The sequence below is a fragment of the Gorilla gorilla genome, chromosome 17 (assembly GCF_029281585.2).
Source record: "Gorilla gorilla gorilla isolate KB3781 chromosome 17, NHGRI_mGorGor1-v2.1_pri, whole genome shotgun sequence".
Taxonomy (NCBI): Eukaryota; Metazoa; Chordata; class Mammalia; order Primates; family Hominidae; genus Gorilla; species Gorilla gorilla.
Window position 1 is genome coordinate 86236346 of NC_073241.2, and position 21290 is coordinate 86257635.

The 21290-nt window shown below is 38.0% G+C and overlaps 1 protein-coding gene across 4 annotated transcripts in view; it reads left to right on the forward strand.

Moving 5' to 3' along the window:
* Positions 1 to 21290, forward strand: part of WDR7 (WD repeat domain 7) — a 377480-nt gene that overhangs the window by 257847 nt on the left and 98343 nt on the right. For all 4 annotated transcript variants that reach the window (XM_004059459.5, XM_055368194.2, XM_019014016.3 and 1 more), the window contains one exon: positions 14361 to 14547. In XM_004059459.5, coding sequence (XP_004059507.1) covers positions 14361 to 14547 — 187 coding nt within the window. The remainder of the gene's footprint in view (positions 1 to 14360; positions 14548 to 21290) is intronic.

Genomic DNA, 21290 nt, shown 5'->3' on the forward strand with positions numbered 1-21290 from the left:
ATTTGGACATTTTTATATGTTTTATATATAACATAAGAAGTGAATACCGTATTATGTTATTTTAGGTTATGCTTAGCTATCAATGACAATAGAATAACAGAGAAATATATTAATATTTCTTATTTTGTTTTACAGTATTCTTTCACCTTTTATTAAAAATGAAGATGGTGTTATAGTGCTTTTCAGTCTAAATTTGATTATATAGAACAATTAGCTAATGAAAACTAAGCCATTTGCTGCTATTTTGCAAATTTAGTAAAAGAGGAGCTATATTTGAGGGAAAACTTAGGAAATATTAAAACCATACACTAGCCAATAAGGTATGAGGCAACTAATTGCTTCCTGTCCCTTTTGAAATTGCTCAGCCTGAAAAAAGATAGCACATATTGATTTACTGTATAGTAAATGTCCCATTGTTTCTCCCCCTTTAACATCCAGACACACACACACCCTGCCATACATATGTACATGGCAGTAGCGGCAAGAGCTGCATATCTGACAATTTCTTCCTTCAAACTTATATAATAACAAAATTAGGATGGAATATTTTCTTCCTTTGTAAAAGAAAATTGCATAAAAGTATTAAAATGTTCAAAAGTGAACAGGAGCGTAGTGTTATAAATTCATGACATGTTTGTTTAAGCTCAAAAGATAAACAAGTCCCCAAGGGAAAATAAATATTTCCTGATAATGTAATCTCAGTCTGTCATATATGTTAGTAGCTTCTATAGATATGAATATATGATATTAGAAGCAATGTAAAAACTTAGCCTGTATTTGATAATTTTGGGGGAAGTTGATATGAAGATTATGCAGACTCAAATGGTACTCTCCAATGTGGTCTTTCACTCTATTTCAGAAATGGCCCACTAATCTAGAGAATGAAAGTTTTAGTCATATGATATGGTATGGTTTCACTCCTATATAGATTTTTGTACTGCTATTTGTGATTCTTCTCCAAGCATTTAGTTTTTTTTCAACATAGACTTTGAAATGCTAGTTGTAATTGTCCTAAAGCCAAATCAGTAAAATTAGTGAGAAGTTCCAAAAACATCCAGATTTTATAAAGCAAGCTTCTCTAAAGGGTAATCTCATGTAAACATATAGATTTCAGAAGTACAGTAGCATGTTATGCTTCTTTTTTGTCTTAAATGAATGTAAATTATCTAAGATTTTTAATTGTCTGTGATTTCAGTTTCTATAGCTCAGATAGTCGGGAATTCATATTATAGTATCTTGTGCTTTATCTTGAAAGGATGAGCGCATCCTTATTAGTAGAAGGGAGAGTATTTTGTGATTGACGTGACTTTTCCTTTGTCATATTCTGTTACTTAAAAGTTATTGTGTATCCTTTTGTTAAAAAATATTTATTTGGAAATATATTTGCCTTCCCTCTTTGTTTGACATTGACATCTCTTCCAGAAAGAGCCCTGCTGCAGATTTTCATAGAGCTTTGTTGAGGCCTGTCTTGTAAATACACCAGCACCCCTTTCATCCCAGAATTCAGAGTGTGGGCTTGCTGCTGTGGTCAGGCTGCTGTTTACTGGCGAGTTCCCATTAACATAGCCACCACTTCTGGGTTAGATAATGGACTCAAAGGTTAAGAGCAGAGGATCTCAACAGCTCCAATCAGCAGGGCTTTTCCAGGGCTAATTACCTCTTTACTGCGCTGACTCTAATGTGACATGTTTATTGCCTTAACTAACAACTCATTAGCTTAGTTGATGTTTTTGTCAATATTAATTCGTTCATTTAAGCCAAGTCAAAGCTTAAACAAAGATGTCCAGACTGAGAAACGGGCAGCAGAGTGACTTTTGTTTGCTCATCTTTTTTCCCCCTTACTCAATTTCAATAAAATAAATGTGTAGAAAGGAAACATTTAAAGTGCTTGTATTGAGAATGTCAGTATTTGTCCATTTACCAACATGTAAGACAATTCTGAATTTATTTCTCCTACACTTACTCTAGTATCCATATCACCATATACTGAGTATTTAGTGTCCACCAAGGGCATACTTGTCTGGGGTCTTTGACTGTGTATGAGTAAAGGGTTAACACTCAGCAATTCCTTGTTCCAGTTGAGTCCTTTACTGTGGTTATTAGAAAAGAGATCAAATAACTTTTCATATGATTTTAATCTCCACTGGACTACCTATAAAATCACTTTGAGATTTATCTTGTAATGATAGCTTACTTAATTAGCTTATGTGAATTATTTAAAAGAAGAGACAATTATGAAGTTATAATGAAATACTTCTTTTCAGTTTCTTGCCATATTTTTGGTTGACATTAATGGCATTTCTTTGGAGAATGTCATTGTTTGGGTTTTATGTACTTTTTAATAATACTTTAATTCTTAACTCTCTACGTTAGCGCGAATGGATAAAAAACTGAGTATGAGCCTTTGACTGAGTGGTAAGTTAATCACTTTGGGGAGGTACATTGACACCATCAGAACCCTGGAATCTATGTGGCAAGCCCCCCTTCACGGATGTTTAATGGTGTATGGGTGACCAGAAAGGGTGAAGATGCATTCCTGTAGAAATCAGAAGTGAGTGAGTGAAGCTGGAGTGTTAGGTGAGTTTTATCCCTGGGAAGGCCAGAGACTCACTCTGATTGGTTGATTCCTGGAGGTGGTCAGGCCCAGAGGAGGCTGATAGAAGCAATGGATAGAACATGGACTGCTGCTTTATTTTAAGTGAGAAATCCGTGTCACATAAACCAGAGACACTCATATCCATTTCATCCACCATTCTCTTCCTATAGAAGGTTACATGAACACCAAGTTTAACATCATGATTAATAAGTGATCTCTGAATTGAGCTCACTGTACCAAATTATCAGTAGCCGTAAGAAATCATTGTCACAGGAGATCTGTATAATTTTGTACATTCTATACTAAATACTCTGACTAAATTTACCTTCTCTGTTTTCTCAGCTACCATTCTTTCCTGAATTTGCATCAACCAGGCTTTCCTGCCTTTCACCCTACTAAAATCTTTTCGTGAGGTTACCAGTGGCTTATAAATTGCCAAATCCAATGAGTGATTCTCAGCCCTTGTCTCAGGCTCTTGGTAGCATATGATAATTCCAACTATGTTAAACCTTGACACTTTCTTCACTTGTTTTCAGTGACATCATCTCCTGCTTTTCACCCACCTCATTGGCCACTTGTACTCAGTCTTGACATTGCTTTTCAACCTGTAAAAGTTCTTCAGTATCTACATTAATTCTGTAGGTATCACATCCAGTTCCATGGCCTCTGAGCCATCTGTACATGTATTTTTAGTTTTAATTTAATTTTTTTTTTTTTTGAGACGGTCTCACTCTGTCACCCAGGCTGGAGTGCAGTGGTGTGATCATAGCTCACTGCAGCCTTTACCTCCTGGGGTCAAGGGATCCTCTTACCTCAGCCTCCCAGCTAGCTGGGACTGCAGGTACACACACCATGCCTAATTTTTTGAAGAATTTTTTGTAGAGACAGGGTCTCACTTTGTTGCCCAGGCTGGTCTTGATTGCCTGAGCTCAAACGATCCTCTCACCTCAGGCTCTCGAAGTGCTGGGATTATAAGCATGAGCCACTGTGTCCAACCTAATTTTAATTCTAGTGCTGGTTTCTATATTGGTCTCCAGATTTGTGTATCCAGTGACTTAGCTGACACCCACCCTTAAATGTTTGATGCGTATCTAAAGTTTGAAATGTCCCAAAACTAAACTTTGGATAACTGCCCCTTGCTTCAAAACAACAAGAGGAAACTCTTCTTGTCTCTTATTATCGTTTTACTAAATGTCACCACCATTCACCTAATTGTTTATGCCCAATTTTTGAGAATCATACTTTCTTTCTGTCATGACTACATCTAATCCCTAAATTAATCCTGTCCACTCTATCTTTAAAAAAAATGTTTTTAATCTAGAATTCAGACAAGAAACAGTGGCTCATGCCTGTAATCTGAGCACTTTGGGAGGCTTAGGTGGGAGGATCACTCAAGCCCAGGAGTTTGAGACCAGCCTGGGCAACAGAGTGAGACCCCATCTCTACAAAAAAAAAAAAAAAAAAAATTATCCCGGTGTGGTGGTGTGCACCTGTAGTCCCAGGTACTCAGGAGGCTAAGGTGGGAGGATCACGTGAGCCCAGTAGGTATAGCTGCAGTGAACTGTGATCACACCACTGCACTCCAGCCTGGGTGACAGAGTGAGACCCTGTCTCAAAAAATAAAATAAAAAATCCAGAATTCAGACAGTTCTCACTACTCCATGACTCCTGTTATAGTCCAACCCCAGCATTCTGTCTTGCCTGAGCCATTGGGAGCCTCTCAGTAGGCCTCCCTAATTTTACTCTTGCCCCACTACGGTCTATTCCGTACACAGGACCCAGCTGCTTTCAAGTTGAAAGCAGTTTGCATCACTGTCCTCCACATAACCTTCCACAAGTTTCTCATGACACTTAGAATAAAACCCCACATTTAAAAGACCCAGCATGATCCATCCCGCAGCTACCTCTGTGACTTCATGTCCTACCACTCTGCCTTGTTCACTGCCATCCAGCCACACTGGACGTTTTGCTGTCCCTCAGAGATCCCAGGCAGGCTCCTGCCTCAGGGCCCTTTGTGCTTCTCCCACAGATACTCACACGATTCTCTTTCATCTCACTCAAGTCTTTGTTCAAATGTCACCTTCTGCAGAGTCCTTCCCTGTCTGTCACTTTCTAGGATCTTACCCTGCTTTATTTTTCTTCACAGCACTTAGTGCCACTTGATATATTTGTTTATTTGGTTTGTATGTCCCAACTAGAAGATAAGCTTCAGAAGAGCATAGACTTTTGTAAATCTGCACTTAAAATAGGGCCTGGTACACAGCAGGCACTCAGTAAATACGAAATGAATAATAGGATCATTCAGCTAATAGGTGCTCGAGCTAGAACTGAAACCTGGCTGTTCTCTTGTCTGTCTCCCTTCCTCCCTCCTTCCATCTCTTTCACTCATGCCATTCAATAGTCCTCCCGCTTTTGGGAAGGGGATATAGAAGTGTTCTGACTATTCAATTAAAGATTCATTAGATTAATGGATTTTTTTAACACCTCTTTGACCTCATAAACATCTGTTTCTGTTATTTACTTCTTTATTGCTGATGCCCTGACCATCAAACAATCAGCACTTTTTACCTTCCCTAGGTAGAAGAAGGCTACATGCATTAAGTAACATCGTTTTGCTTATTTATAGGAAGCTAAGACTGTCTCCTATTTTGGTCTGCCATCCAAAATACATTATACCAAAAGCAAAATGAGATTAAATTTCCCTACATGACACAACTTAATTTGAAATTCAGCAGAACAGAAAAAAATGTGCTTTAAATCAAAGAGAATTTGGATTTTATGCTCTTCTGATTATAGGACGGGAAATAGCTAACTACTTTGAAGACTGTTTTGATTAAACTGATGTTAATGAATTTTAAAATATCTTTGTTAAATTAATTTCTTAATTTAACAGTTATTGTATGCTTTCTATTAAAAGAAATGACTTATTTTTATGCAGTACAGGATATAAAAAGTTTGAAAGCAATTTTTAATAATTGCATTAACACAAAGCTTCTAGTTATAGAAGTGTTTCTTAATTATTCCATATTCATAAATAATGGGTACCTTGGAATTATTTTTAATTAAATCAAGGATGTGTATAAAGCAAAGGAATAGAATTCTAGATGGCACTGTGCCGTCCTTGTTCTTTGATGGACATTAGCAAGTGGGAAAAGGCTTCATTCACTTGGTTACACTTTGAAATAAGTGGCCAATCATTATTAATTCATTTTGCACTCATTGTAATGGCATAAATCATCATAAATTCATTTGGTTTAAAGTGCATATAATATATTCTCCCATAGGAATTTGGTTGTAATTGAGCTATTAATTAAAGTTTTTTTAAAATATGACCTTTTTCCCCTTCTTCATTATTCAGATCCAGCAACCTGCAGTGGCTATGTCTTCATTGATGATTTTCTTTTAAGTATGAGGAATGAAATTATCTTAACTAGGCCAGTTGACTAGCCTAGGGGGGACCAAAGCCCGAGAAAGTAGTTATTTGTGTTTCCTACCAGCAGACAGCAGTAATACTCATGAATTATCCCTCAGGGGTGTTTGAAAAATTCTCTAAAACTCTCTGGTTTTATAATAATTCTATTAAGAAAATGTTATTCTCCCTAGTAAACATGGTTTGACTCGTTTTAATTTCTAATCCTAAAAACTCCTCTCTCTGGCCAATGGTCTTCTGTTAGCATTGGTTGCCATTCAATCCAAGTTCCCTTGCCTCTAGCGAGGGACCCTTTGTCATGGAGGAGTTCTCCCCTCCTCCTTTCTGTGTACCATCCGTCCACATTTTCCTCCATCAGCCTCCTCAGTAATCCACTGCCTGTCACTGTCTTCTAATGGGTGTACTGGCGGTTTATGGGGGCTTATGATGGCTGGTTTTAGAAACTTCCTGCGGGTAACCGCAGATTCCTATGAGGTCTTTGGGTTTAAGGGAAACATCAAGGGAAAACTTAGACAAAATTTTTTTTTTATTATATTTTAAGTTCTAGGGTACATGTGCACAACGTGCGGTTTTGTTACACAGGTATACGTGTGCCATGTTGGTGTGCTGTACCCATTAACTCGTCATTTACATTAGGTATATCTCCTAATGCTATCCCTCCCCTCTCCCGCCACCCCACGACAGGTCCCGGTGTGTGATGTTCCCCTTCCTGTGTCCAAGTGTTCTCATTGTTCAGTTCCCACCTATGAGTGAGAACATGCGGTGTTTGGTTTTCTGTCCTTGCGATAGTTTGCTCAGAATGATGGTTTCCAGCTTCATCCATATCCCTACAAAGGACATGAACTCATCCTTTTTTATGGCTGCATAGTATTCCATGGTGTATATGTGCCACATTTTCTTAATCCGGAACTTAGACAAAAATTTAAAAAAGGAAATAAAAATTACAAATGGAAGGCTGGGAACAATGTCACTAGTTTTACAACTTTTAAAATCCTTAATTATTTTGTGCCATTTCTGCACAAATGGAAACTATTTTTTTAAAAAACTGCATGATTAATATCTCAGTTGCATCTGTGGTTATAAGAAAATAAAGGTGTGAGGCACCTCTGGTATTGTATTAGTATACACCACTGGCATTTTACTGTTTGTGTGTATGTGTGTATGTGTTTTAAATGAATAAAATAATTCTAGTGATTAAAAGAAGTCTGTGTTCTGTTTGGGAGGCCCTAGGCAGGTAGATCACGAGGTCAGGAGTTCCAGACCAGCCTGGCCAACATGGTGAAACCCCCTCTCTACTAAAGATACCAAAAATTAGCCGGGCGTGGTGGCTCACGCCTGTAATCCCAGTACTTTGGGAGGCCAAGGCAGGCAGATCATGAGGTTAGGAGTTCGAGACCAGCCTGGCCAACATGGTGAAACCCTGTCTGTACTAAAGATAGAAAAAATTAGCCAGGCATGGTGGTGCATGCCTATAATCCCAGCTACTTGGGAATCTGAGACAGGAGAATCACTTGAACCCGGGAGGCAGATGTTGCAGTGAGCCGAGATCACGCCATTGCACTCCAGCCTGGGCGACAGGGTGACATTCTGTCTCAAAAAAAAAAATTCCGCGTTCTGTGTGTCTGTTGTTGTGTATGTGCTGTGAACTGAAGGTCCTACTATCAGGTGTAGTCCCTACCCTTGTTCTAAAGATGTAAGAGAGGAAAAAAGTGAAATAGCAATATAAAAGTGTTATTTATCAAACAAATTATGCTGAAAATGATACGTGATGCTTATAAAAATATGTAACTATATTTCTTTATAGTTAATGATGTGTTTTCCTATAACAGGCATTCAGTAAATGTAGCGTGCATTAATAAATTGAGTCTGTGCTTTGTGATAGGGATAAATAAATGTTCCAAAAAAGAAATTCATTAAGCAATTCTAAGTAATAAGAGAGAACAAATGTGTGTGCATGCATGTGTGTGGGTGTGTGTTATGGCTTTTAAAAGGGCTAACCATTATACGTAGCCAGATACTACAAAAGTTTTAAACATTGGCATTTTTCACTGGTCGGTTCATGATTGAACAATATTCATCTTGCTGGAGCAACAAGTTACCCATAGTATAATACTGTCATCTATTTAACCACAGCTTTACATAGGCTTTATTTTGCTCTCTTTGCCTCAGTCCTTTTCTCCTTTTTAGCATTTTGCTGTTACAGCAAAGAGTAAATATTTTCTGGCAGCTTTGCTCTTTCATATCACCTCATAGCACCTTTAAAAAAAAAGTACAATTAAAGTTGGGACTCTTAAGAAATGTAAAAATTTGATTTGAATTAATAGCATTAAAATATGAGCTATTATTATTCTTGACAGCATAATGGAATTCATTTCTCAACAGCCAGAGGGTCTAAGTTCATTGTGATGTATCCAATGCTGGATTTTAAGCGTTTTCTGCTTTTTAAAGGATTTTGTTTCATTTTGATTTGTCTTCTAGTGTTCTGAGTCTGTCTGCATTTCGGTAGTTTATTTGTACATTTGGCCTGACATAACAGGGGTGGTGCTGAGATGTTACACACCAAATTCTCACTATAAAGCTGCTGCAGTATCTCTACTGCTCACCTAGCTTATAGGTAAGAAACACCACTGATTTGATAACTTAATCTTGAAGATGGCCCCAGATTGACATGAATAATGCTGAATTCCATCTTGTGACAAGTTGAGTTAGGAGTCTCTTGGCATTCTCAATAAAGAGTCAGTGACTAGTAAAAGGTCTTACTGCTTGTGTTACTTATATAGAGAAGGTGCTCTTTAGTTCCCCCAGGATAGTAAATTTATTACAAATGGCAATGATTTCTAGTCTTTTGGATATCATAGACTAGTAAAATTTCTAAAAATAAAATGTGAGGGCATGTATTAGTACTATTTCAATTTTTTTATTTTGTTTTTTATAAACATTAGAGAATACCACTCTATTAAAAAAATATATTCACCAAAAAAAGTGGTAAGAAAATCACCTCCCCGAAATAGTAAGACCATACCTCAGAATAAGCACTCCTTTACATTGAATAAATATAGCTTTATGAAAAAACTTAGTACATTGTTTATATTTTTCATATTTCACCATATAACTGGAAACTTTGCCATTGTCCAAGACAAGTTTGTAGCAGACTCTTAGAAATTTCTGACCTGTGCATAATTTTGACTGTGCTAGGCACATATGGTATAAAGTAATTTTCAACATTTACCAAAGCAACAATTATATATTAAGTTCTTATTGGGTATAAAGCACTGTGCTAAGCCTTAGGCCAAACATAAAAGTGTTTTTCTTGAATGTCATTTGGCCCAGGGAACTTAACCTGTTTAGCAAGTGTGAAAGGTAAATTAATAAATAAATAAAAATAGCTTTAAGCAATAGAATAAACGCCAAAAGATAGTATATTTGTGTTTGTTCACTGTGTGTGCAGTATTTGCTATATTAAAAGGAAAAATTTCATTCTAACATAAGCAGGGAAGATGCGGTAGAAATTGGTAGCTACCTAACCCATACAATTCTCCCCTTCCAGGTCACAAAGCCTCAGTTTTGTTGAAACTGGCAATATATACAGCTGACAAACTGCATTTCCCATCCTCCCTTGAAAGTAGGGAATTATTATATGGTATAATTCTGGCCAATGAAATATGTAATTAGACCTTAAAAGGAGCTGGACTTAACTGACACGTGTCCTTTTGTCCTTCACCCTCCTCCCACTTCCTGCCTGGGAAGTGGATGCTGTGCTAGATGTGGAATTAACCATTTTGTGGCCATGATGCAACTAAGTTAGAGCAAAGGCAATTACAGGAAACTTGGTATTGTTATCTGTTGCATCAGTGACAAAAACTCATTGTTTGAGAAAAGATAAAACATTACTTAATCTTCTGTTTTGGGGAGATGCTCGTAACTCAGTTGAAATTATTTCTGAAGGAGGAGAAAGTGGACTTGGGATTGGTTGTAGATGTAGTTCTGAATCCATAGTTCGTAGTGTCATGAATACAACATGTTCACAAGGATATAAATTGTGAACTAGTTATTACACATTGTCGGGGCCACAGAGACCTCAACTCCTTACCCAGAGCTACACCTAACCACTTGTCCTCTATGGTTCTGTTATCTCATAGAACATAGAAATATACCAGATTTTTCTAAAGGTCTTTCCATTCAGAAATTCTATGATTCTAATTAATCCCATTTGGCTGGGGATGAGAAGATCAGAATTAAAAGGGCATTTGCCCTTTTCTAATCACATGACACCTCAAATACTGATTTTTTAAAAATGAAATGTGATCAGATCTCTCCTTTGCTTAAAACTTTGTAATGGTTTTTTATTATCACCAGAATAAACAAACTCCTTAGCATGGCATATAAGGCCCTTTGTCCTGGAGCTGTAATAACCTGTCTTGCCTTTTGTTTCACTGTTATACTTCATCCCCCCCTGCCCTCTTCTCCCCTTCACCTATTTATCCCTTCCCCAACCATACATACACACAGTTTCTAGCCATGTTTTACTACATGTAACCCCTTGATCTTGCCATGTTCCCTCTTATTTCCTGGTCTTTACACATGCTCTTTCCTCTGCCTGGAATGTTTTCTTTCCCTTCTCCTTTAACTGGCTAATTCCTACTTATTTTTAAGGTTGTGGCATAAAGATCACCTTCCCCTGGAAGCCTTCTTATAGCCCCCAAGATGAGGTTAAGTGCCTCTGTTAAGCTCTGTCTTGATATCTTGTGCTTATAAAAATTATAACACAGTGCACAATATATTCAGATTGTCTGTTTGCTCCTGTTTCCTGAATTATAATAAATTTCCTTAAGGGAAGAAACTGATTCTTATTCTCCTTTTTTCCCTAGCACATAGTAGAGTATAGCAATTTGCAATTCATAGGTATTACATGAATCTTTGAGTCGATGGGTTGGCATCAAATGCGAAAATCCTTGACTGAATGCCAGGCCAGTTAGCTGAACTTTTTAATACCGTCACTGGAGAACCTTTAAGAAGGGATTGGTGTGGATGCTCAATGGTAGCATCATTCCCCACCTTGCCCTCTCAGTGAGATACTGTGGAATAGTGGTCCATTTATATCAAATAAGGAAATATTTATTTTCCACAAAATTAGATTCTATCTTATACAGATTAAAATATACAACTTTTACTCAGTACCAACTGTTTAAGAAAAATTATGGGAGGCAAAATTCATAAAATTCTGTCATGAGACTTTATCAAAAGGGAAGACCTATCATTATCTTAATTTCAGCATTTGGTCCTCTTTGATCCATGTGGCAGAGCACCTGTGTCATATGGAATTATAAATTAGAAAACCCCTAAATTAGAGAATACAATATAAGTTAAGAAAGGAATAAATTTAGCTATATCTTTCTATTATATAATATTTTTTAAAGGCTGGTTTCTTAATATCAGCATAAAGAATAGATGATTAAGAAGTTTGAAGTCTTAGGCATCCCAGATTATTCCTTCAGAACATCATTGTCATTAATGCTAGTAGCAGAAAAGTAGTATGCTTCCTATTAATCAACAAGGCTAGAAATCAAAAGGTTTAACTTGAAAATCCTTTTTCACTTCTGTTATTTACATGTTTTATTTGGGAAAAGTTGTTAGAGATAGATAGGGAGTTTTAACATTTGTACATCTTTGTAATTCCAAAACAGCTCCCTGAAAAACAGGAAACATCATACTCTTACCAGTAGATTTGAAATTTGTGTGTAGAGTAGCCCATTTTCCTCTCTCCTTTTAATGCCCTCACATGGCCTGCCAGAGCTGTAAAAACTGCCCTGCCAAAACTGTAGGGATCTTTACTTTATGTTACTTGGAGACTATAATTTGAACTAAAGAAGGAGAGATGCTGTAGGGGAATTTTACTTATGAGATCGCTGAGTGAAGTAGAACATGATTTAAGAGAAGGGATGGTGGTGCTCTAGGGGCCCTGTGTTTTCTGCTGAGCCACACATTCTCACAGTGAGGCCATGCTTGACAGAGGAGCAGCAGGCGCTCTTGTGGCCCTTGTAGAGCCAGGGCCTTCTGAAAGGAGGGTCTTTTGAAAGGAGGTAGAAAAGCAGAACGCTTTTCTGTCATTTCATCCAAGTGCAAGTGATCAGTTCCCCTGTGCTGTCCTTCCCACTTTGTCAGAACAGTGATGGAAAATATCAAAACATCGAACACTTATTGTTTATTTTCACTCTCAGGAAAAAATTGTCCAGAGTGGTGAGGAAGCTTCCTCTAGAGCTGCCAACACAGAGGCCCTTAGGAATCAGTAAGGCCTCTAGTGTTGCCTGTATGCTCCCATCTGTAATGAATACAAAAATGGTAAAGTGCCACTAAGGAAAATGATGACTGAAATGCTGTAAAAGATTGTACTTAGGAAACTTTACCTCCTTTTGCAATATTTAGCAAGGATTCACCTCCAGGGACCCTTATTGCTTAGATTGGAAGCCATGGCTGCTGGTGTTTCAGGATGTCTGCAGAGAATAGCAGCTGGAGTTTTTCTGTAGCTCTTATGACTTCCAAGAAGTAAAAAATAAACAGGAAAATGGTAGATAACTAGACATTTTGAAATATCATTCTGACAAACTGGGGCAGGGAGCTGTATTAGAAATATTCTGACAGTAAAGGCAGACCTATTTTTCATTTATGTAAATAATGTGTGCACTGTGGTTGGTGGTTTAGAAGATGCAAAGTTATGTGAAACACAGTTTCTACCCTCAAGGAGCTGACAGACTTACTGAGGAAAAGGGAAATGTTCATATTTAAAAATATGAGCATTTCATGTGATAAAAGGACACGTATGTGCTGGCAGAAAATAGAAAAATGTGTGTTACCTTTTTTAAAGGAGTTTAATATTTTTCTGATCCAAAAGTAAAACATGAAGCTTTACGTATTATAATTATATGATTAAATACAAGAGTAAAATTTACAAATACACATATGAAATATGAATTTTGGGATGTTGTTTAGTTTACTGCAGGAATTGTTAATCCACAATCCATGGCCGCCTTGACATTCTTCTGCAGAATTTTTGATGGGTATGACTGTGTGTGTAGTTTCCTGGGGAAAGGACTGATGGCTTTCATCAGATTCTTAAAGGGTTCCATGACTGAGAAGAAATTCAGAAACTACTTTTCAGTGTATCCACTGACTCTTATCCTGGCTTTACAATACTCTTCCCTTCTCTTCCTTTCCATTTCAATCCATTCTCATTTAACAATTGACTATAATATAAAAATTATTATATACTTTTGTTGGTTGGATATGTTGTATTAAAGTTTATTTGCCATTTTCTTCATTTAGAAAAGAGCCATGTTTAATAGGTATTCAGAATAAGCCCAATGGTATGAGAAAAGTCAGGCTCAGTGAGCACCTTCCTAGGCCTGCCCCCGATAAGTTATGGAACCGTGGTTAATTCCCTGTCTTAAACCTGAAGCATGTGTTCCTTTTAATCAGTATACTGTACTGTTCTGTGACTTAGGAACTATTTTCTTTCTTCCCCTCAAAAAACAAACAAACAAAAACTCTTGTAAATTACAATTGGCTTTTCGTAACCCCTGCTGGTTTTCTTTTTTAAATGTCAAAATGCCTTCTGAAGTAGATAAAGTTTTGTGGCTTAATAGCCATTAGACGTAAGTATACAAATTGTCAGCATCATCCTCAACATAAAGAAATACATGTTCATTAAGATCTAGGTCATCTTATCAGATTTAGAAATAATATTGAACTATTAACACGTTTAACAAAATCATATGAAGAGCTTACCACACACTTGACATCACTGTACTATATCAGTACATACACCAGAATATAGAGGAAAATAGATGCTTCAGGAGGGAAGCTTTTTCAAACTACATGTTCTACATTCTCCATCCTTCATTGCAACGCGCCTGTAATGAGAGGTGTTACTGAAGGGGAGTATTTTACATATGAACTGTGTTAGATGCAGAAGAAAGGTTAAGAAATACCACATTACATTATTTGAAACCATCTCCACTTTGCAGAACCCTGAGTTAGGGAGAAACATTGTTTGGAATTTAAGATCACTGATATGTTTTGAAATTATATATACTCATTTACATATAATATGTAATTAAAACACTTTAGAACATGGTATAAAACAATATAGCCTAACTTTTCTCTTCAAAGAATGTGGCTGAGCAAACCATTTATCCAAGATCTTGTGTAGTCTTGAGGTTCAATACCTTTTTCAGTTAAAAAATCAAAAATGGATTATATTTTGAAAGTATGCTTCAAAAGAAACAATTACAAAAGTAAAATTCCCCTTTTGCTCTGCATTTTATTCTATAATTTCAGGCAAGGCACTGACGTTTCTTCTGCTACAGCCTCCAAGCCCCAAACTTCCTCCACACAGCACTATCCGAAGAACAGCCATTGATCTGATTGGACGTGGGTTCACTGTTTGGGAGCCTTACATGGATGTGTCCGCTGTTCTGATGGGGCTTCTCGAACTTTGTGCCGATGCCGAGAAACAACTTGCCAAGTATGTGTGGATTCCGGTTAATTTAATTTGTCACTGTTTTTTGTTTTAGGGGTTTTTTTGGTGGGTTTATTGATCATTCTGTATAGATTGTGCATGTTTAACAGATAAAAAATACACAGATATTTCAATATGTGAAGTTTTGAATATGGACAATGAAAAGGAAGCATGTTTCTATAATTTTAACACAACCGGGATTTAGCCCTGAGCCAGTGAATGATATGTGACATAGTTTTCCAGTTGTATTTGTTATACCGTGAAGTATTACTTGCTAATAATAGTATAATATTGTTTATAAGGAAAATGATATATATATTAAATACATGATACTTGATCAGAAATGATTATGGCCAGCATACATGGCCAAATTGGGGAATTGCTCCTCCACACTCATATTAGCTTTTAAATCAACTACGTTGAGGTGTCACTTAAACACAGTAAAGGACCAGCCATGAGGAGGTGGCAGTGATCCAGGGAAGCAATGACGAGAGAGTTCTACAAGAGGAAGATGAACTGAGGGAGCTGCTAAAGTCAAATAGGTGGGAAACACACGTGGTGACCAACTGACTAGGATTGATGGGGCAGGGGGTCCTATTGGTGGTGGAGATTACTGTTGGTTTGAAAACTCAATCTCCTGATTCCTGCAAAGAGTTCTTTTGTTTCCTTTTGGTGTATAATACACATATCATGAAATTTACCACTGTAGCCATCTTAAAGTCTATAATTCAGTGGCATTAAGTATAATCACAGTGTTGTGCAACTGTTACCACTATTTAGTCCCCACAGAAGTCACCCTGAATGGAAGCCCCATGCCCATTAAGCAGTCCTCCCCTGTTACCACTTCAACAGGCCCTGGCAACCATTAATCTTCTGTCTCTGTGAATTTGCCTATTCTGCATATCTCATATAAACAGAACCATACAAACTGTGGTCCTTTGTGACTGGCGTCTTCACTGACATGACGTCTTTCAAGGTCCATTCATGTTGTGGCATATCATAGTGCTTTGTTGCTTTTTATGGCTGAATAACATTCCATTCATGGTTATATCACATATAGTTAATCCATTTACCTGTTGATGGACATTTGGGTTGTTTCTGCCTTTTGGCTGTTGTGAATGTAGCTGCTATAAACATTTGTGCATAAGTATTTGAACACCTGTTTTCATTTGAATAGACATGTAGGAGTAGAATTTCTGGGTCATCTGATAATTCCATGTTTAACTTATTGAGGAACCACCAGACTTTTTTCCCACCAGCAGTGCACAAGAGTTCCATTTTCTCTACAGCCTCGCCAACACTTGTTTTTTCTTCCTTTCTCTCTATTTTTTTAGTATAATCATCCCAGTAGGTATGAAGTGGTTGGAATTCTTGGACTGTCCCATAATGCCTCCCTTAACGAAAATGTTACCACCACTTGGATTTTCTCAATGAATGGTGTTTCATTCTTGTCCTTGTTAACTTTTTTTAAGAGTAGAGTTCTTAGCCCTCTGCTTTGCCATTCCCTTAAGTTCTGGCATGCTTTGGGTCCATAGTTGTCTACTGACTGCTCTATGCTCAGGAAGTAGAGACCAGAGAAGCAATTGAAGGCTAGAATGGAACTCTGTGGCTTTGTCTACAGATTGGGCATTGCCAGCGTAAAGTCCCAAGAAGATTGGTAGAGGACATTCATTTCAAACCTAAACAGCTGCTGCCTGCCCCCCAGTTACCTCCTATCATACTACCATGCATCCTAAACTTTACCTCGGTGTCTCCCTAGCCGTATGCCCTCCAGCAAATTACTTTACCTCTCTGTATCTACAAGTTGGGGCTAATTAAAGTACCTATCTCCTAAGATATATTAAATGAGCTTATATTTGCAAATTGCTTAGAATAGTGAGCATATATTAAGAGATGAAATGTCTTCCTATGTGGCAGAAGTACTGGTGGTACTGGTGGTGATGCCGTTGTTAGGTCCTTGTATTCAGCAGATCAAGAGCTGCCTGACTCTAGAATGAGCAGTTTAGCATAATGGTAGGCAGGATAGTTTTCTGGATACAGGAGGCCTGAAGATTCTCAATGGGACTTGAAGGATTAGGAGGCAATTTGAGCCCAGGAGTCTGTGCCTGTAGTACGAGGCAGCTGGCCTTTGCATGAAGCCCTAGAACATCTTTTCAACCACTGCCCTCCCCTTGGCTGCAGCTGCCATGTGCACCCGCCACACATCAACAGTGTTGGCTTCTGTTATTGCAGCTCTCCTGGTTTGTCTTGAGAAACATCCACATTTTTCGATTGTCTGAAATTTTGCTTTGACTTAATTTTGGAGCTTATTTTTAAATCTGATCAAAACACAATTTCAGTAGTATACACTGTTTTGTTGCCTGGGAGGAGAAGTAAAGGGCTTTTATTCAGGGTTAGTATTTAATATTTTGTTTGATTTTGTTTTTAAAGAAATTTACATTAGGCTTGTACCAGCAAGCATAAAGATGTGCTTAGGTCTTATCTACATGTAGTTTGTCCACAGACACAAACACTGAAGTTTTCAGTAGGCAATTTAAATCTTGCTATTACATCCTTTTCTGTCATGAAGATTAGTATGACTTTCTGTACGCAGCTCTGAATAAATGAATGTATCAGCATGTAGCCTTGAGGAGTCCAATGTAATTTTCATCATGATAAATTGCATAATAAGCAAGAAAATGTTTGCTTATTAATCTATAACAAGATTTAGATGGAAAATGGCCTGTTACATCCGTGACACACTCGGCAGAGGGTGCAGAGCCTGAGATGGTGGGAAGTGGAGCAGCGATGTGTGCAGAGGGTTAAGTGTGGATCTTACCCTTGTGCTGCCCTGTTGGGCTGCCCCTTTTTGTGCCTGATTTACTGTGTACACAGTAACGGTGCTCAGCCGCCTTGCTTCTGTCTGTGATGTTAAGCTTGCTTTATGAAGAAGCTTTTATGTTAGGCCTGTGCTTTTTAAAATTTCAGTTCACGTTTATTGAAAAAGAAAAAAAAAAACATAAGCAGTGTTTCCTACTTTCTTCTTATTCTTGTGAGTTTATGAGGACAGGGGTTTTGTGGAGGGGCAACCAGTCAGGTCCCCTGCCTTGTCTAGAGAACACATATCATGGCAGAGTTCCCTTTTGCCTCTCCCCCATGTCCCGACATCTCCTGCTGAGCTGACTCCTAAGAGGTCTCCTAAAACACTGTATATGCCTCGAGATGAAGAGGGTATTTTCTGGTTGGGCTTGGTGGCTCATGCTTGTAATCCCAGCACTTTGGGAGGTTGAGGTGAGAGGATCGCTTGAGCCGAGGAATTTGAGACCAGCCTGAGCAAAATAGGAAGACCCCCCCATCTCTAAAAAATAAATAAATAAAAAATTAACAGGGCATGTGGCATACACCTGTGGTCCCAGCTACTCAGGAGGCTGAAGGGGAAGGATTGCTTGAGCCAAGAAGTTCAAGATTGCAGTGAGCCATGATCGAACCACTGCACTCCAGCATGGGCAACAGTGAGACCTCTTAAAAAAAAATAGAGTATTTTTCCAGAATTGGTTACACCTTTATTTTAGAAACATGATATGCAACTTTACATCTTTGAAATCAAAATATCTACAGTTGTTTTCTAATGTTTTCAGATATTTTGCCAAATTTTAACTATTAATTAATCAAGCATATTGTATAACTAATATGCGAAAGGAACAACATTAGGTTTTCTCTGTAGTTGCAAATTTGAATCAAAAATCATGTCTTCAAGACAGTTGCAGTCTTACAGGAAAGACAGGATCTGCCCCAAAATAACCATGATGCAAAGTGAGAAGGAAGGTAAAAAGTATAGACATTCAGGGCATAGTGAAATGAATCACCCTGGGTAACCAGAGGGGATGCAAGGAGGGGTTTCATTTGGATCTGTCATTTGAGTAGTTATGAGGAGAGCGGGGGAAGGACAGGGGCATGCGAAAGAAAGGGGTAGGAAAGCACAGGCATGCCAAACATCTGTGAAAGGAGGAAAATGCTGTTTTTAGCTCATTTTATTTGTTAATTTCTTGTAGAACTTAAACTGGGATTCTCCCATGTAAAACTGAAACACAGTGGCTGGACGTGGTGGCTCATACCTGTAATCCTAGCACTTTGGGAGGCCGAGGTGGGAGGATTGCTTGAGCTCAGGAGTTTGAAAACAGCCTGGGTAACATAGCGAGACCCCGTCTCTACAAACAAAAATAATAATTACCTGGGCATGGTGGCGTGTACCTGTAGTCCCAGCTACCAGGGAGGCTGAGGAGGAAGGATCGCTTGAGTCTGGGAGGCCAAGGCTGCACTAAGTAGTGATTGGACCACTACTCTACAGCCTGGGTGACAGAACAAGACCTTGACTCTAAATAAATAAATAAATCTCAAACATAATTTCCTTCCCAGTTATCTCAGGGGAATATATTAGGGTCAGATAAAGAATTGGTGTGTCTTGACTTTATGAAAAGATTGTTGCAGTGAGTTTTTTCTTTGCTTTTAGCACCTATCACATAGCTAGCCTTGTGCAGGGATATAGTGGCCTGGGATGCAGTCCTTCTATTGAATGCTTAGTACCTATGAGTTTCTGTGCTATTCAGATCTCCAATGTCCTCAACTTGTTTTAGAGAAATTCAAGAAGTAGGCGTTATCATCCCCACTTTGCAGATGAGAAAAAAATGAATCTGATAGAGAGATGCTGCCTCTTGTCCAGAGTAACATTGTAGTTACTGAAAAAAATAAGATTCAAACCCTACTCTAGCTTATTCCAAAAGCCAAAGCTCCTAATACTGTGTGATCTTGCATTCCAAATCTTAACATCCCCAGAATTAAAACAATTTGTTAAAGTACATAATCAGAATTTTCAGTGTACTTTAGATTTTTAAATATGTTTAATAAAATTATTTTCAGCTGGACATGGTGGTTCACACCTGTAATCCCAGCACTCTGGGAGGCTGAGGCAGGATCACTTGAGCCCAGGAGTTTGAGACCAGCCTGGGCAACATAGTGAGAACCTGTCTCTACAAAATTTAAGAAATTTAAAAAACTACAGGAGCATGTAGTTCCAGCTACTTAGGAGGCTGAGGCAGGAGGATCACTTGAGCACAGGAGGTCAAGGCTGCAGTGAGCTATGATCGTACCACTGTACTCCAGCCTGGGCAACAGAGCAAGACCCTGTCTCAAAAAAAAATATTTTCATCAAAGATTTTGTACCTTCTAGATTGTAAAAGCCTTATTTACATATCAGTAAACTCTTGAGTGCTTGTGTCATATATTATGTGTTTATTCTTATTTACTCATAACATTTGCAAAGTGATTTGCACACAATAAATGTTGAATAAAGTCATGGGATTTAAAGATTTTCCTTTTAGAGATGAAAATCTTTTCAACATCATCTGATCCAGTATCCCTAATGTGCTATTAAGTAAAAATAAGGTTTAGACAGATTAAACAACTTGGCTGAGGTCACAGTGGTACTCTAAGAGCCAAGACTGTCACTCAGGTTTCCTGACTCCCATCTTGCAGCTCCTGTACCATATGGCTATGCCACCCTTAATAAGGTGAGTGATTCACTGGTAAAATCTTATGTGAGGAAATTTTTAAATAATGGGGATGGACTGTTCATTCATGATGAACTGTTTAAGAGAAAATTGAGACTGCACTTCATTGGAATCATAGACTGAGCCATCCCCAGCTAATTGTGAGAAAAGTAGAAACATATAGTATTATCCTTTTTATGCATTCATAATTTTGTTAGATCAGCATGGTCATGTACATATTGATTGATAACATGATAGAAACAGCAGAAAATCCCACTATACTAAGGAGCAGAAAAATTCTGCTGCTCTTGGAAGCCTAGACTTCCATCTCTCTAAGTTGTGGTCTGTGATTTTGATCCATTTGCCTCGTTCATGTGGCAGGGCCTTTACTCTGGAAGAGAACAGTGGAGCAGTGCTGGCCCAGCTGCTGAAGGGGCCGGGCGAGCATTACATACTGCCACAGCTGAGGGCCATTAGTGAATTACAGACTGCCCGCTGCTTTTCTGGGATCATCACAGTTTACCAAACATTCAGAGAGAAGCATAAAGTCACTGGAAACGACACATGCTTTGATGACACACAGATAAGCATCATACATTAGAAAGATTCCTTTTGAACTACATAGAATGCGAGAAAAACGTTTTTTGTATGCTAGCTCAAATCTCAACCATTCTTGAATTTTGGGGGTGAGGAGTGGAGACAGAAACACATCATGCAAACACTAAGATGCTTTAGGATTCCATATTTAAGCTATTCATATTTTTCCTGTTTCTGTGAAATTTATTCTTAACAGAAAATTTATAATCTGAGGAAGCCATATAAATAAATCCTATTAGCATAGTTTTTATTCGCTGTAATTGTATTTAGCATACAGGAAATAGATCTTAAAGATACATATTTAAGGGAGGAATTGCCACCTTTGAGTTTAGGAACTCAATGCCACCTGCGAGTTGTGAAATAAAGGTACAACATGACAGAGGAATTGAAGATATCTTGTGAAATTGAGGACAAATATTAACATACCTGTTTAGCCAGGAAGGAATAAAATGGGAATACCAGGGGCTATACATTAAGTATGTGTTTTTAAAGCCATTTTAGAAGTCTTTGTTTTTGATGTGGCCTATTTTCATTACCCTGTTCCTATTGACCAAAATTTTCAGGCTATTCAATGAAAGTTTATATGTCTCCTCCACCGGCCCCCCTGGAATATTCTCTTACATTATT